The sequence below is a fragment of the Anolis carolinensis genome, chromosome 6, assembly GCF_035594765.1.
Source record: "Anolis carolinensis isolate JA03-04 chromosome 6, rAnoCar3.1.pri, whole genome shotgun sequence".
Lineage (NCBI taxonomy): Eukaryota > Metazoa > Chordata > Lepidosauria > Squamata > Dactyloidae > Anolis > Anolis carolinensis.
The window spans coordinates 111802532-111817994 of NC_085846.1; the positions used below are offsets into that span (position 1 = coordinate 111802532).

At 42.1% G+C, this 15463-nt stretch overlaps 1 protein-coding gene across 7 annotated transcripts in view; it reads right to left on the minus strand.

Annotated features, from left to right (window-relative positions):
- Window positions 1-8539: 8539 nt before the first annotated feature.
- The window catches only part of scn5a (sodium voltage-gated channel alpha subunit 5), a 329714-nt gene continuing 322790 nt past the window's right edge, over window positions 8540-15463 (minus strand). For all 7 annotated transcript variants that reach the window (XM_062957813.1, XM_062957812.1, XM_062957809.1 and 4 more), the window contains 5 exons: window positions 15093-15146; window positions 13948-14085; window positions 13071-13175; window positions 11395-11665; window positions 8540-10723 (listed from right to left, as the gene is read on the minus strand). In XM_062957813.1, coding sequence (XP_062813883.1) covers window positions 9504-10723; window positions 11395-11665; window positions 13071-13175; window positions 13948-14085; window positions 15093-15146 — 1788 coding nt within the window. In that variant the 3' untranslated portion in view covers window positions 8540-9503. The remainder of the gene's footprint in view (window positions 10724-11394; window positions 11666-13070; window positions 13176-13947; window positions 14086-15092; window positions 15147-15463) is intronic.

Consider the following 15463-nt stretch of genomic DNA (forward strand, 5'->3'; position numbering starts at 1 on the left):
TGTCCTCCTGAATGGCAAAATGGAGCTGGATTAGATGGTCTTTGTAGTCTCTTCCAACTACGTGATTCTATGATTTGGCACCATGTCTTGTCACACTGCAGATCATTCAACACCATATTCTGGGGCATGTTGGAAATTCGAATACTGGACTGGAAGATGAAAAACAATCCTCTATCTTTAAACTTTCCCATTTTTCCCCCTCCAACTCAATAGCCACAGCTTTATGGCAAAGGATGTGCTTTGCATTCAGAAGGTTCCAGGTTTGTTTCCCAGCATCTCAGGATGGATTATGGCATCCATCAATCACCTTCTCACACAACACAATGCTCATGCATGTACTGGAGGCTTCTACCACCATAGCAGTGTATTACCATTGTGCTATGGCATATACATACTGCCATAGTTGTGTATTATGATTGCAATGTGATTGTATTACCATTACCGCTGGGAAGAAACAATGATTTCACCAGAAATGAATGGACCCAGCTAGATAATCTGAGGAGGAAACATTGAGTGAAATGCTTGCCTTTCTCCTCCCTGCTTAGTTTTACTGATTCATCGGCATATTTACTCGGGTTTTTAGGTCCTGCTGAACTCAGTGGGGTTTCTATCTAATTAGACATGCATATTCTTATTTATTCTGACATTTCACACAAAAAAATCCCAATGAGCAACCAATGAGTTGAAACAGCCCAATTTGATGTGACCGAAATGGCTTTGAAATGATCATTGTCGTGGTCATTTTGAGCAAAGCCTTGAAGTCACAGTGACAAATGCAGCCAGCTTTAATTGAACGGTCACCAATGGTATTTATTTTTTCACACGTTTTTGCCATTTCATCTCACTGTTTGCAGTGTTTTCTGTCTCTCTGACCGTAGGCGTCTCTGTGTGTGAATGCAGGGAGAGAATTTATTTGTAATATTGATACACCACTTGACATTATAATCTCTCTGTGTGTATTTGATGTGCCCTTTGATTCTCGGCTGAGCGGCTGCGAGAAGCAGAAGCTGTAATGTTTTGCTCTGAGACTTAATATTTCTGTTTAGTCACTGTCATAAGTGTATGGTTTAAGTGAATCACAGAGCAAACTTGTCAGATGGCATGGCTCAGGTTTTAAAAACTTCACACTGGCACGTGTATACATGTGAAGACACACACACATGCACAAAACTGGCCATGAGATAAAGACGTTACGCATGCCATCATAATATCAGGAGGGAGTAAAGATGGGATAAAATGCTGGCTGCAATCTTGCAATGCTCAGCTTAGTGTAGAAGTTTCCATATATTCTATTTACCACCCTGTAGAATTTCAGGGGCTGCCGGCTGAATCCATCCCATCATGTTATTTTATGTGGCTCTCCAGATGCTGGACTACAATATTTGTATTCCTCATCATTAGATCATCATGACTAGAGCGGATGACAGTTGTGATACAGTAACATCTGGAGGGCTGCAGTTTACTATGTTTATTCAGGTGAGTGGGGTTTGAATTTAGATACAAGGATTGTGGATATGATGTCTGACCTTAAAATGTCTTTTAACCTTTCCCCAACCTTAGAGCCACAATGGTTATAATTCCCATTATACCAAGTCCACATGGTGGATAATCAAAAGTGATGAGAGTTGCCATTCAATAACATCTGGGGTGAATTAAAGAACATCTACCACTATGTAAAAAATTATAGTTGGTTCTCTGTATCCCTAGATTCAATGACCCTTTGAAAGCAATGTGGTTCTTGATGAATATGTGTTTAACACCCTTGTACTATAGAGTTACCAAGGTTTGGTGGAGAAGTGGATTGGAGATGCGTCTAGCTATGTACTAGTATCCAGAAGCAAAGTTATTACATAAGCCAGTGAAGCCCAACAGGGTTATTTGGAAATCTCAGTGGCGGATGTCATCATTTTTCATCCACCTCTAGAGATATACTTGGGCATTTCTTTTATCCCCACCACAATCGTAAAATCATAGAATCATAGAACCATAGGATCATAGAGTCATAGAATCATAGGATCATAGAATCATAGGTTCAAAGGATCATAGGATCATAGAATCATAGAATCATAGAATCATAGGATCATAGAATCATAGAACCATAGGATCATAGATTCATAGGATCATAGGATCATAGAAACATAAAAGGTAAAGGTAAAGGTTTCCCCTGACATTAAGTCCAGTCATGTCTGACTCTGGGGGTTGGTGCTCATCTCCATTTCTAAGCCGTAGAACCGGCGTTGTCCGTAGACACCTCCAAGGTCATGTGGCCGGCATGACTGCATGGAGTGCCGTTACCTTCCCACCGGAGCGGCACCTATTGATCTACTTACATTGGCATGTTTTTGAACTGCTAGGTTGGCAGGAGCTGGAGCTAACAGCAGCCACTCATGCCGCTCCCGGGATTTGAACCTGGGACCTTTCGATCTCCAGCTCAGTGCTTTAACACACTTCGCCACCGGGGCTCCTGGAATCATAGAATCATAGAATAACAGAATCAGAATCATAGAGTTGGAAGAGACCTTATGTGTCGTCCACTCCAGCTCCCTGCCAAGAAGCAAGAAAACCGCATACAAAGCACCCCTAATAGATGGCTATCCAGCTTCTGCTTAAAAGCCGATTCATTGAATTGGAGCTGGTGGCAACAGGAGGGATTCAAACTTAGTTCTATCCCTCCATCCAGAAGCAAAGAATGAGGCATATGTAGGACTGGGGTCACTGGGGAACCCCTCTGGCCATACAAAAAAGGGGAGAGGGGGTGCAGAAGAGGAGAAAGAAGAAGGTTCCACCAAGACTGCAAGCAAAGGCCACCCTTGTAGCAGTTCCACCTGATCTAATACCCCCAACACCCTCCACGTTCCATCTGCGGAGTCCTCCCTTCCTCACATTTTTGGGATGCAAAACGTTGGAGAAATAGGATGGTGGGAGGACAGAAAAAAAAGAAGCAATGAAAGCAGGGAAGAGGAGTGCTTACCATCTGTGAAGCTGACCCAGCTGAGCCCATCTTATATCTTGGACTAAGTTTGAAACGGTTCACTCTTACAGTAAATCTTTTGGCCCAAGAAGATTGGCTCCCCTGTCAGTGGATGGGTGAACCCACCCAACTTTTATCTCTAAGGGAGCTGTCCACAGTACTGAACCTATTTCGAGGGCAAGGCTCAGCACCCTGGTTAGCTACTTTAGAACAAGACCTGGAGAGGATGTAGTGCTCCAGTGACATGGAAGCCATGCATCTGCTGGAGTTGTATCATTGCCAAGATCAGCTTACGAAGGAAAGGGCATCCCTGCAGAACCCCCAAACAATACCTGCGCCTCGCTTCATGCTACTGCAGTGGCAACATCTCCAGATCCAGCAAGCAGAGAGTCAGGAAAATCCTCTGCAATCTCAGCTAAGCGTGACCTAAAATTAATGAAATTCTTTCTATAGATCGTACCGCGCACTTCAGAGCAATCCTTGAAAAGTGTAGCAATTAACCTCTTGATAAAAGGGTTACCTGAGTTGGATTCATTGATTTTTGTCTTCTCTTCAGATGTGAGCTCCAAAGGGGCTTTCTCTCCATTGCGGAGGAAGCCGGGAAGGAATTACTGCAACTGTCAGACAATTTGTCTCAGAGAGAACTTCTATCCCAAAAGATACTTACTTAGAAGAAGAAGATAATAAAGTTGCCCTTTCCCATCTCCAGGAACACCAGGGTGTAATTTAGGCTGAACCAAAGTTTAAGCTCTATAGTCTCATGTGAAGCTCCTCTAAATCCTTGGAAGTGGATTTCCAAATGGGCTAAATTCACTCATGGTCATAGTAACAAAACTTGTTGCCTGGATATTGACGGAGCACTCACCTCTCTTCTTGCCCTGCTCTTTGAATTGTAAAATTCCACCTTCTCGACCCCATTATAACACATTGATCCCACTTTAGCCAAGATGGCTCAAAGCTATGGAATCCTGGGACTGGCTGTGGGACTCAAGACTTTTATTTGCTAAAGAAGTCTAGTTCAAGAAAGCTTACTGGAACCTACTAGCAAGAATTCTGCATGCCTCACCCAATTCTTAGTCCCAACTTTCTATAAGATGGAGCCATGGCAACTAAAATAACTGTGACATGCAAACATGGAGTATGCAAGTCACTATGGATCTAAGCCAGGGTTTAGTTGAAATGTTAAAGTAGAAGCTAAAGGTTTTCCCCTGACATTAAGTCTAGTCGTGTCCGACTCTGGGGGTTGGTGCTCATCTCCATTTCTAAGCCAAAGAGCCAGCGTTGTCCATAGACACCTCTAAGGTCATGTGGCCAGCATGACTGCATGGAGCGCCGTTACCTTCCCGCCAGAGTGGTACCTATTGATCTACTCACATTGGCATGTTTTCGAACTGCTAAGTTGGCAGAAGCTGGAGCTAACAGCAGGCACTCATTCTGCTCCCCGGATTCAAACCTGCAACCTTTCGGTCAGCAAGTTCAGCAGCTCAGCTGTTTAATAGACTTTTCACTGTGGAAGCTGGGGATGGATTGTCACAGCAACAATACACTTCTGTAATGCAAAATATTTTGGTCTTTAATGAGCTCTACAGTCAGATGGTCGGACGAGTAGACAGATAAATGGAGGGATAAACAGAATGATCTACCCTTTTGGACTCTCTTTGGATCCATGTCTATGAAGGTTGACATTCTAAGTGCCTCCATGTTTAAATTTACCGTCAAATTACTGGTTAGATGGTAATCAGGGTCTAAAAAGGGGTTTTTTTTTTATTGTAAGCCCCTGCCATGCTAGCTGGGGGATTCTGGGAATTCGAATGATTTGCCTCTTCTGGTGCAATGAGGTTGTCAAACAGCAATATAAAAAGGAAATTAAAGAGTGGCTTAAGGTTGTTTTTTTACAGGAAACAATTTGTACCCTGAAATCTCAATGGTTTGTTCCCAAGTCCAACTTTCATTACTCCCAGGTATAAGCCTTCTTTCAAAAACCTGGGTTTTACTAGGAATGGCTGAAGTTGATAATTTTTGTTTTTAATTGCCATTGATAAAGAAAGTTTTGTAAAGTTATTACAGCTATTTCACAACACAGAGTGGACCAAGTTGTACCTGGTTGCTATACTGGTGTTACAGAGGATTGCAAAAAGAGAGAGAAAGAGGCAACAACTCCAATTCAGCACTGCAAACATGGTTGAATACACAGAAATTAAACGCCAGCATTTTAAGAGCTAAGCACTCAAATCCCTTGGCCTGGATGGGCGAAGCGATCGGTTTTGCTTTCTCCCTCGTTCAATTAAAAATAAAACCACCACCTCATCCTTTTTTCAGTGGAGGTGCCAAGGATTAGGGTCTTCGGCCATGAAAACAGAGGCTGGAATCCTGTCGGTGTCATGCTTTACACACATAGTTGTCCTTTTGTGGGTGTAGGTTGTGACTGTAGTTGTTGTTTGGTGAGGCACTAGTGCTTTTTGGAGAGAAGGCAAAAGCTCTTGTAAAAATGCAATTTTCATGATTCCAGTGAGCTAAGGCAGTTGAATTGGTATCAAACTGCATTTATTTCACAGTGTATATGCACCCTACATTAGTTAACTTCATAAGGGTATAGGCGAAACATATAGGTTATGTAGGTTTGTCCATAAGTTAAATTTGTATGTAAGCTGGAACAAGTCTAACTCCAGCCGTGTGTGTGTGTGTGTGTGTGTGTGTGTGTGTGTAAGCTTTGGATAGCACAGGGAAGGGTGAACATCCCTGTGGTGTTTGTTTTTCCATCTGTATCCCTATCCAGAAGATTTCATCTCCTTTTCTGTCCCTGTGAGAATTGGCTTTTGAAAAAAATTGGTTTGTTGTGGAAACAAAGATTGGTGCTAAAGCTTCAACGGAGACCCCCTTTCCCCATGACAATAACTCTTCCAGGAGTGAATTATCCTTCTGAGGGGTAGATTTCTCTTACCTCCTGATGCCTCACCTCCATTCTTAACTAGGAGTCATTTGTAAGTCAGATGTTTGTGACTCGGGGACTGCCTGTAGATGTGTACTGTGCACAATATACGAGGGTTATCCAGAAAGTAGATTACGTTTTGGAATTAAAAATGAACAAAGTATAGGAGAAAGCATTTACCATATGCAGTTGAAAGCCACACCCAAATAACACTTCTCAACATAGTCACCATTCAAATCTAGGCACTTATCATAGCGATGAATGAGCCTTGCAACTCCTTCCCCACAAAACTCTGCCGCTTCCGTCCTCAACCACTTGTTTCCAACAATGAGAGTGTGGTTGTTTTGGAGACGCTGTGCAGCTGCGGGAAGGGGTGACCAGCTGGTTGAGGATGGAGGTGGCAAAGTTTTGTGGGGAAGGAGTTGCAAAGCTCATTCATCGCTATGATAAGTGCCTAGATTTGAATGGCGACTATGTTGAGAAGTGGTATTTGGGTGTGGCTTTCAACTGCATATGGTAAATGTTTTCTCCTATACTTTGTTCATTTTTAATTCCAAAATGTAATCTACTTTCTGGATAGCCCTCATATAATCACAGATAATGTATCCTACCTGTGAATACCTCCTCCAAACCAAGACATAGTCCATGAGAATACAAACTTATTGAACAACCTCAGCTGCAAGCATGCTAAGGAAGGAATGGAGAATGTGCACCCCTTCCATTATTGGACTGCATCTCTAATAATTTACCACGGTTGAGTGCTGATGGGAGTTGAAGTCAATAACAACTGAATAACCATATGCTCGGTGTACTTATGCTAATGTTTGGTAAAACTGGGGTACATATGTTGAGAATTAAGACTTAAATTAACTTGAACTCAATCCAGTGGCCAGAAGAAGAGCTACTCATTCCTTTCTATTGAGTTCTCAGTGCCTGGGAAACCAAGTTTATTATCAGGAGCAGCACATCTCTTGTCTGTTGATGGCACAGAAAGGACAGAGAAGGCCATTGTCAGCTTCTGGTAGATGGAAGGGGCACCAGGATGTAGAAGGAGGGATGGTGTTTCCTCTACCCATATTTCTTCCTTGCTTGCTCTTTCTGATTCAGGCTTTTAATGAAGAGGTTGACAGTGGGCCTCCAGGGACATCTGTCCTCGTTCTTACCCCATCTTCCCCTTCTGCTCAGGCTGAAGAGAGAGGCAGGTGAACAGGCCATTCCTGTAAGTCCTGTCTCTGTGCGTTACTCTTTATTTCAGTTCACATCCATCTCCCAATCTCCTTTGCACAAGAGGAAAGAGATGGTGAAGGACTGATATTGAGTAGTCATTTTGGCAGCTGGAGCAGAGAAGGAAGCATGACCTTGTCCTCTGCCTCAGGCACAAACTACCTTGGGCCAGCCCTGATTGGATCCAGATTTAGGTAAGGAAAGCTAGATTGGCAGATGAAGTCTTTCTCTTCTCTATCTCCACATGATAACCTCCTCAATGGGGTATAGAGAGGATGGTTGAACTTATGCTAACTTTATTTCTAACACAATTTTATTATTTTAAAAATATCAGTGACTTTCTCAGCAGCATCTTCCGGATGTACAAAATGGAGTGGAGAATAATATTTGGATGTCTAGACATGTGCTCTTGCACATGAGCTGCTGCTTGTCCACAACTACAAAATTCATAGCTACAATCTCAGTCATTTGTCTATTGGATTATTTTCAAATTTATGCTCACATATTAAAGTCAAGTTTCTGTCTGCTCCTGGGAATGTGAATGATGTGACCAGCTCCTTCTGACCGGGAAGTGATGCTGGTGAGGGTCCTGCAGGATGACATGACCAGCCCTGTCCCACCAGTGAGCAATGCTTTGGGGAACCTTTTTGCAACACATTATTGCAAAACCACTCACTGGCAAGAGATAGCTGGTCATGTCATCCTGGAGCACACTATTTGCAACACAACCTACATCACTCCCAGTTGTTTTCAAGTTAGGTTTTAGCTATAATATCTGTCTATATGTCCAATGAAGGATCTTGGCTACAGTCTCTATCAAGTACATGAATCATGAAGTCCTCTGGATGTTCCTGGATTGAAAATTCCAATAACAAAGACTAGCACAGCCAACAATGAGTTTGCCGTAGATGTTAGGCCAAAATGACTTTGGAGGGATACATTCATTGCCATCGGATTTGTACACATCCACATTCAGAACCATCTTCTGTTCAGATTTTGTGGTCAATGGTTAGGTCTTACAGTTAGGTATTTCCCATTCTGACTTTGCCTAATTTTATTTTGATTTTGGTACTTTCTTGACTTGGGGGAAATTCTCTACCTCATTGTCGAGGAACACTTGTTTATAATCTCCTCAAGCGATTCTCCTTGCATGCTGTCAATAGCAGTTCTTCCAGCTCAGTTAACCAGTCTGCTTTCATCAAAATTATGCCACTTATGCCTCAGAAGATGGAGTCAAAGCTTGCTTAGCTTGAAAGAAAATCGTTGTCAAAACCAGATCCAGGTAGAAGCTCCTCATTGCTTCAATAGCATCTGAGGTCACCGTGTTTGGGGGAATGTTCAAAACCCAGGAGCTAATTCGAAAAGAACCTGGAGAAAACCACCTGCTGTACAGAAGTGATGCCAGATGCTTGAAACATGGTAAAAAAATAGTGCTTTTATTGGCAGGTTTACAAGCAGAATCCATTCGTGTCTAATATCCTGCGGGTAGAGAACAAAAATCAAAATCAAAATAAAATGTAACCCATGTCACGCTTTAGCTGACATCATTTCCTTGCTTTTGTTTTCCCTGGGTTAAACTGCTGGCAGGGAGCTCCATGTTCCGAGCGAGTATCTCCCTGTTGTAACATGCAGTCAGTAGATTGTCAACCTAACCTTTCTCCGTGCAGCTCATTTTCTCAACAAACCACCTTTTGCTCTTGCTCTTTGGGAAACCACCTCTCACTCCGGGCTCGTCACACCGCGTCCTCCCATCTCCATGGAAAAGGAGACAATTATAGCTTTGTTTTAAGTAAAAAAATATCAAATATAATAAATTTATGAAAGACCATTCACAACATATACATTAAGTGTTACATTGTTGCTACAGCAGCTACGTGATTCCTCCTTCCTCCTCCTCCCGCTCTCTCTCGTTCTCGTCTTTTTTTTTTTTTGCTCTGGTTTTCATATTATAGGATGCAAGGTCATATGTCGCCGGTAAGTAAATGCACTAATATAAGTAAGACCTTAAAATGAAAGGATACGGTCAGGTTTTTATCTGTGTATGGATATAAAGTATTTACTGTTGTACTACCCGCACCCGCTGCTAAAACTGCCGTGACCTTGTGCCGGATCCTCTATCTCCTGCCCATGTGCATATATAAATATAAACATTAAGCAAAGTTTGTAAAGAGCAGGGTCAAAGGTTATACATACGGATATAACGCAGTGACGCACCCCTCCTGAAAGGGCTAACCTCCCTTCTTATTTCCTTTGCAACTAATGTTTTGCTTTTTTTTAAAAAAGGCTGTTTCAACTGTTGTGTAGTTACAGCATTACATTCTGTAAACAATATATTTAAAGTGTCTGAAACAAAACCAACAAAAGGAAAAAAAAGTATCCCTAAACGATCGACTCTTTATCTCTGTCGGGCGACAATGCGTCTTCTAGGTCGCTTTTGCTGGAGTCCGTCAACCGCAGCTGGAAGTTATCACTTGTACCTCGGGTGACGCTGTCGTAGGAAGGAGGGAAAGAGGTGGAGGAGAGAGTTTCTGATTTATCGATGGGCCTCCCATAGTTTTCACTCATCATGGAGGCAATGAGGCCTTCCTTCTCGGGCGCATCGTCCCCAAGGTTGCAAGCTTGTTGGCGGTATAAGAAGGAAGCCTGCTTAAGGGAGCGCTGGAAGAGATGGCTCCGGTAGGCCCGCTGGATCAGAATGGCAGACACCTCTTCATGTTTTCGCCTGAGTGTGGTGGTGATGGGTTCGTAAGAAATCTTCGAAGGGTTCGCCGCCATGAACTTCTCCTCCATCTGTATTTTCAAGGCATCCATCTCTCCAGATTCCCCGAGCACTCTTTTGGTGAAAGCAAAGAGAATGTCTAAGCAATGGATCCGATCCCCGCTCACCATGGGCAGGTCCATTGCGATGAGCTTAATCTTGTTTGGTTTCGCAATGCGCAACGGTTCCGACAGAGCGTCGGCGAAATTGGAAAGTGCAGAATACTCAATAAACTGAGTGGCTTCAGGGTCAAACTTCTCCCAGATTTCATAAAACATATCAAAGTCGTCCTCGCTCAGAGGCTCCGTACTCTCTTCAGTCGCGACACTGAAGTTCTCTAAAATAATGGCTATGTACATGTTCACAACAATGAGAAAGGATATAATGATATAAGTAACAAAGAAGAGGATCCCCACCGCAGGGCTGCCACAGTTTCCCTTGGAGCCATTTGCGTTCTGGTGGCTGGGATCGCAATAGGGCGGCCCCGTGTTCAAGATGGGATGGAGAAGACCGTCCCAGCCTGCCGACGTCGTGATTTGGAAGAGGCAGAGCATGCTGTTGGCAAACGTCTGGAAGTTGAACATGTCGTCAATGCCATGCTCGTGCTTAACGTAGGCAAAGTTGGCCATGCCAAAAATGGCATAAATGAACATAACCAGGAACAGGAGGAGCCCGATATTGAACAGTGCAGGAAGGGACATCATTAAGGCAAAGAGAAGAGTTCGGATTCCTTTGGCCCCACGTATAAGTCTCAGGATACGGCCAATCCGAGCCAAGCGGATGACTCTGAACAAGGTAGGGGAGAAGAAGTATTTCTGGATGATGTCGGACAGCACAGAGCCTTGGGAGAAGAAGAGGGCAGGTTGGGAGAGAGAACAGATAGTCCAGTTAGTGGCTAGCACAGTGACGTCAACTCAAGAACTCAAAATCTCATTACGTGATAATTCCAGGTAGGTCTAGTTTTGAAGGTTTATTATACAGTGGTACCCATATTTCACCCCACGTGTATATAAGGTATGGACTTAATTAACTAAACTAAAATTAGCCAGAATGAGGTCTGAACTTTTCATTTATACAGACATACACAGTAACTGCAATCTGGAAACAAGATTGTGGATAATAGCAAAGCATACTGAAATCAACAACTTCTGCTGCATGTTCATCACAGAGTCATCCTGGAGGACCTATAATATTCCTGGAGAGGTATCCTTTCTAGAAATTTACTAGCTCTCCAGAGAAACTCTATGGCAAACTCCGGTGGAAGCATACCATAGACTTGCCTGGAAGACATAGAAAAATCATGGAGATGGCATATTTTGTTGGATGTGGACAGGCAAAACCATAGGTATAATTCTTATACACCAATCAATATTACCAGTGTGCTAAACTGTGGCATATTACATCAATGCCTAACCAAAATGTGTTGGTATGATCAATTTTCTATCAAGAGCCTTTTGCCTTCTAGCAACAAACTATTGTTTCTCAAGTCTGTCGGTTTTGGGTTTAACCTACCTACAATGGATAAAATAACGACGACGAAATCAAATATATTCCAGCCGTTGGTGAAATAGTAGTGCCTCAATGCCACCAGTTTGGATATACACTCAGCAGTGAAGATGGCCACAAAGACCATGTTGATTTTATAAAGAATGTTCACTTTTTCTGGACTCTGGTCATCTGTTTCCACCATCATAGTGATCATGTTTAAGCAGATGAGGAGCATGATGCACACGTCGAAAGCTTGGTTCAGGACACAATCAAAAATGAAGCCTTGAAACCTGTTCTGTTAATAGAATAGAGACAAAATTATTAGAAAAGCAATGCATCCAGGTCAGGCAATGCTGCATCTCTGGACCTGCCTGGGTTTGAAATGAAAGGGAGTAGTTTTTAAGTCACCCAGAATTTTGGCACAAGTTGGGTGATAAAGAAGACACTTAACTAAGTAAGATGGACAAACCTAACACACAGTCCTGAGTGTTCTGGTTAAGTGTGACTATGGTAAATAAATTAAATAAATTGGATTTACCTAGGTATCATCTCCCTAATGAAACGGATGTGTTTGACCTACAAAACCCTTCATGTCTAGGCTACCCATTTTTATGTCACTGGAAACTGTCTGGAATTGACTTTGAATGTTGTATGGTGCCATTTTAATGGTTATATATATACCTAATGTAGTGTAGTGGTTTGAACTTTGTACTAGGACTCTGGAAACTAGGATTGGAATCTCTGCTCAGACATGAAACCCATTGGTTGACCTTGGGCAAGTCACACACTCTTTGTTTCAGAAAATCCCATTTTGGAAAGGACTCGAAGGCACACAACAACAAACTCCAATGGTATCCATTCTTTCTTTGCTTCACTAAGGTTGCGAGTTCAGAATCATCCCAAGCTCTGAAGGCTAAAACCCAAGACCTAGGAACAGCCCTGTTTATGTCCCTAAGCACAATCATTACCAACAACAGTTGTAATGTTCATAGCTTATTGCTGAAAGACACTCACACAGTGTTTGGAGTCAAGACCTACATTTTGGCCAAAGTGGTAATTCTCAAACCAAAAGGGATTATTCTTTCTCACCTACATAGAGATATACAATTTGGAACTTTTGATCGAGTTGAATTGCTTCTACTTAGAAAGTGGATGAAAGAGCAGAGCAGAGGATAAGCTCTGGCACCGCAATGGCTAAAGGTGAAGGAAGCAGCTAAGTCAACCAATACATGGGACCTCCTGAAGAGTCTTTCCAAATATCAGTAAATAACTATTTACACCATGAAAACTGAAGCTAGAGGCTGCTCTACTAGTTGAGCTGGAGCTTTGCACACAGTCCTTACCCCTTGTCCCAAAGAAACGCTCCTCAAAATGGGAGAATTTGCAAAATCTTCTCCAAATGGAGATGACTCATGAAAACAGGAGACTTTGGGTTAGGCCCTGGACCTGGCAAGTTTTGACAAACATCATCCTGGCATTAAAAATATGGCTAGCCAACCTCACCTTTGGCAGTTTGTTTTAAATAATTGTGTGCCATTTCGGCAGCTCCCAAAGGAGTACACCGCAGTGTTAGCGCCATGCCGTCACACAATGCATTTTCTCAGAAAGAAAAGCAATGGCAATCCTCCTTCGAATAAATCTTGCCAATGACAAAACTGGCATTGGCTCGAAGGCACGTAACAACAACTTGGTGCCCTTACCAATGGCCGTGGGATGGGTTTTTGCGGTTTCTTGGATCCCAGCTTTTTCATGGCATTATAGTATTTTTTCTGCTCCTCTGTCATAAAGATGTCTTGTCCACCTAAGTAAAGGGAGGGGGAGAAATGCTATTATTATTTTGAATGGGAAAAAAGAGAGGAAAACATGCTGGAGTTGCAAAGGTATTTAACATCAAGGAAACTAGGCGTTTGCAAAGACTTCTTTCTTTCTGTTAACACATATTGTTCTCCCAGGCCTTTGTCATTTTAATTCCCATAGTATGTAGGTGGCTTTGTTCCCTGTCTGCTTTTAGTTCCTAATTTCTCCAAATTGCACATTGAGATTCTGTGGATTTCAAAAAACAAAATGATTTGGGCTTTGCAGTGCCCTTTCTAATTTTATTGCATTGTATTGTCTTGTTTTGCGTGTTGAGATGTTTGTGTTTTTTAAAGGTATAATTGCTTTGCTTTAAAATTGTATGGCACCTAAAAATATTTCATAGCCATAGTTTCATAAGTAAGTAAGAAGGAAATTACGGCTGGTGTTCAGTACTGTAATTATGTAGTTATAATTTAGGGTGCACTGACACAAATACAGTTCGACACCATTTTAACTGCTGTGGCCCATTGCTCTAGAATCCTGGGATATGTATTTTGGTGAGGCACCAGAGTTATTTGGCAGAGAAGGCAAACGACCTTGTAAAACTACAAATCCCAGGATTCAATAGCATCAGTTCATTGCAGTTAAAATGGTATCAGGCTGCTTTCAATTCTGCTGTGTAAATGTACCCAAGGACAATCCCAAACCTTTTCCAAGTCCAGGAAACTCTTTTCGTGCCGAGCTCCAGTCCCATCCCATAAAAAATTAGGCACTACTTATCTTTTTCTTTTGTTGATTGAAGTTATCAATGATGACGCCAATGAACAGATTCAGAGTGAAGAAAGAGCCAAAGATAATGAAGATCACAAAGTAGAGGTACATGTACAAATTGGCTTCCCACACAGGTTGCTGCTCGCGCTGATGAACAAAGTGGGAAAAACAAGAAGAATGGTCAATATCCACAGGCATCTTATATGTTTAATGTTATTTCAAAATTCAATATTTCAAAATTATTTCAATATTCACTGCATCTGGGCACTGTCTTTCAAAATGACAATCCCAAAGCCCAATTGTTGGTAAATGACTCCCTCAACTGAAAAGCACTTTGCCCGAAGCCTTCTCAAACCTGGAATTAGCCCTGCCTCCAAAGCACTATCATCCAGGATTAGGGCCAGGCTATGGTGCAGGCTGGTTAATAGCCAGCTGCAATAAATCACTATGACCAAGAGGTCATGAGCTCGAGGCCAGGCCATGTTGGAGTGAGCACCCAACCATTAAAATAAAAAATAGCCCTACTCGTTGTTGACCTAAGCAACCCAAAAGATAGTTGCATCTATCAAGTAGGAAATTTAGGTACCACTTATGTGGGGAGGCTAATTTAACTAATTTACGACACCATAAAAATCATCCAGCAGCATTTGGGATGAGGACGTATCCAAGGACTTGGTGTCACAGTGGATGATGAAACAGCTGCTCCCCCTGTGGCCATATCGAGCATACCCTCAGGAAGCTGGAAAAGGTTAAATTGCCTCTATCTCTGTCTCTATGTTCATATGGCATTGAATGTTTGCCTAGTATGTGTACATTGTGATCTGCCCTGAGTCCCCTTTGGGGTGAAAAGGGCAGAATATAAATACTGTAAATAAATAAATAGTATCCAGGTTGAAAATGGTTTAATGGTGTATTAGTGTTTGCTTTCTGTATGTTTTCAATTCTGTTTTTCTTTTAGTAAATGTTTTGTGTCCCAATTTGGAGATAAAAGTGGGACATTACTACTACTACTACTACTACTACTACTACTAATAATAATAATAGTAATAATAACACAGCACACAGTATAGACTATTTAACACCCTCCCCACTGATGGCCAGAAAGGAAGAATGTATCAGACACTAAGCAACCATCATGGATGTGGGCAGCTTACCTCTCGTGAATCCACTGCTGCATACATAATTTCCATCCAACCTTTAAAAGTTGCCTGGGGAAAAAAAGCAATGCCTGTAATTAGGATAATTATAATACGCATTTGTGTTAATTGTGACTTTATTGGGTTGTGCTTCATTTTGTAGATGATGTGTGTGGGGAAAAATAATTTTTTCACAGCTGCTAATCGTCCCATGAAGTTGGGTTTGCAAGAAAGCAGAGAGGTTGCTGATTCTTGCCTGAGCCTTTTAGAAACAAGACGATCTGCTGGGATCATAAGGAATGCTTCTGAAGAAGGTTTTCCTTCTTCTGTTACCTAGTAAGCCATCAGAAATATATATATATTTTTTTTGGGGGGGGGGGAGTATGGAA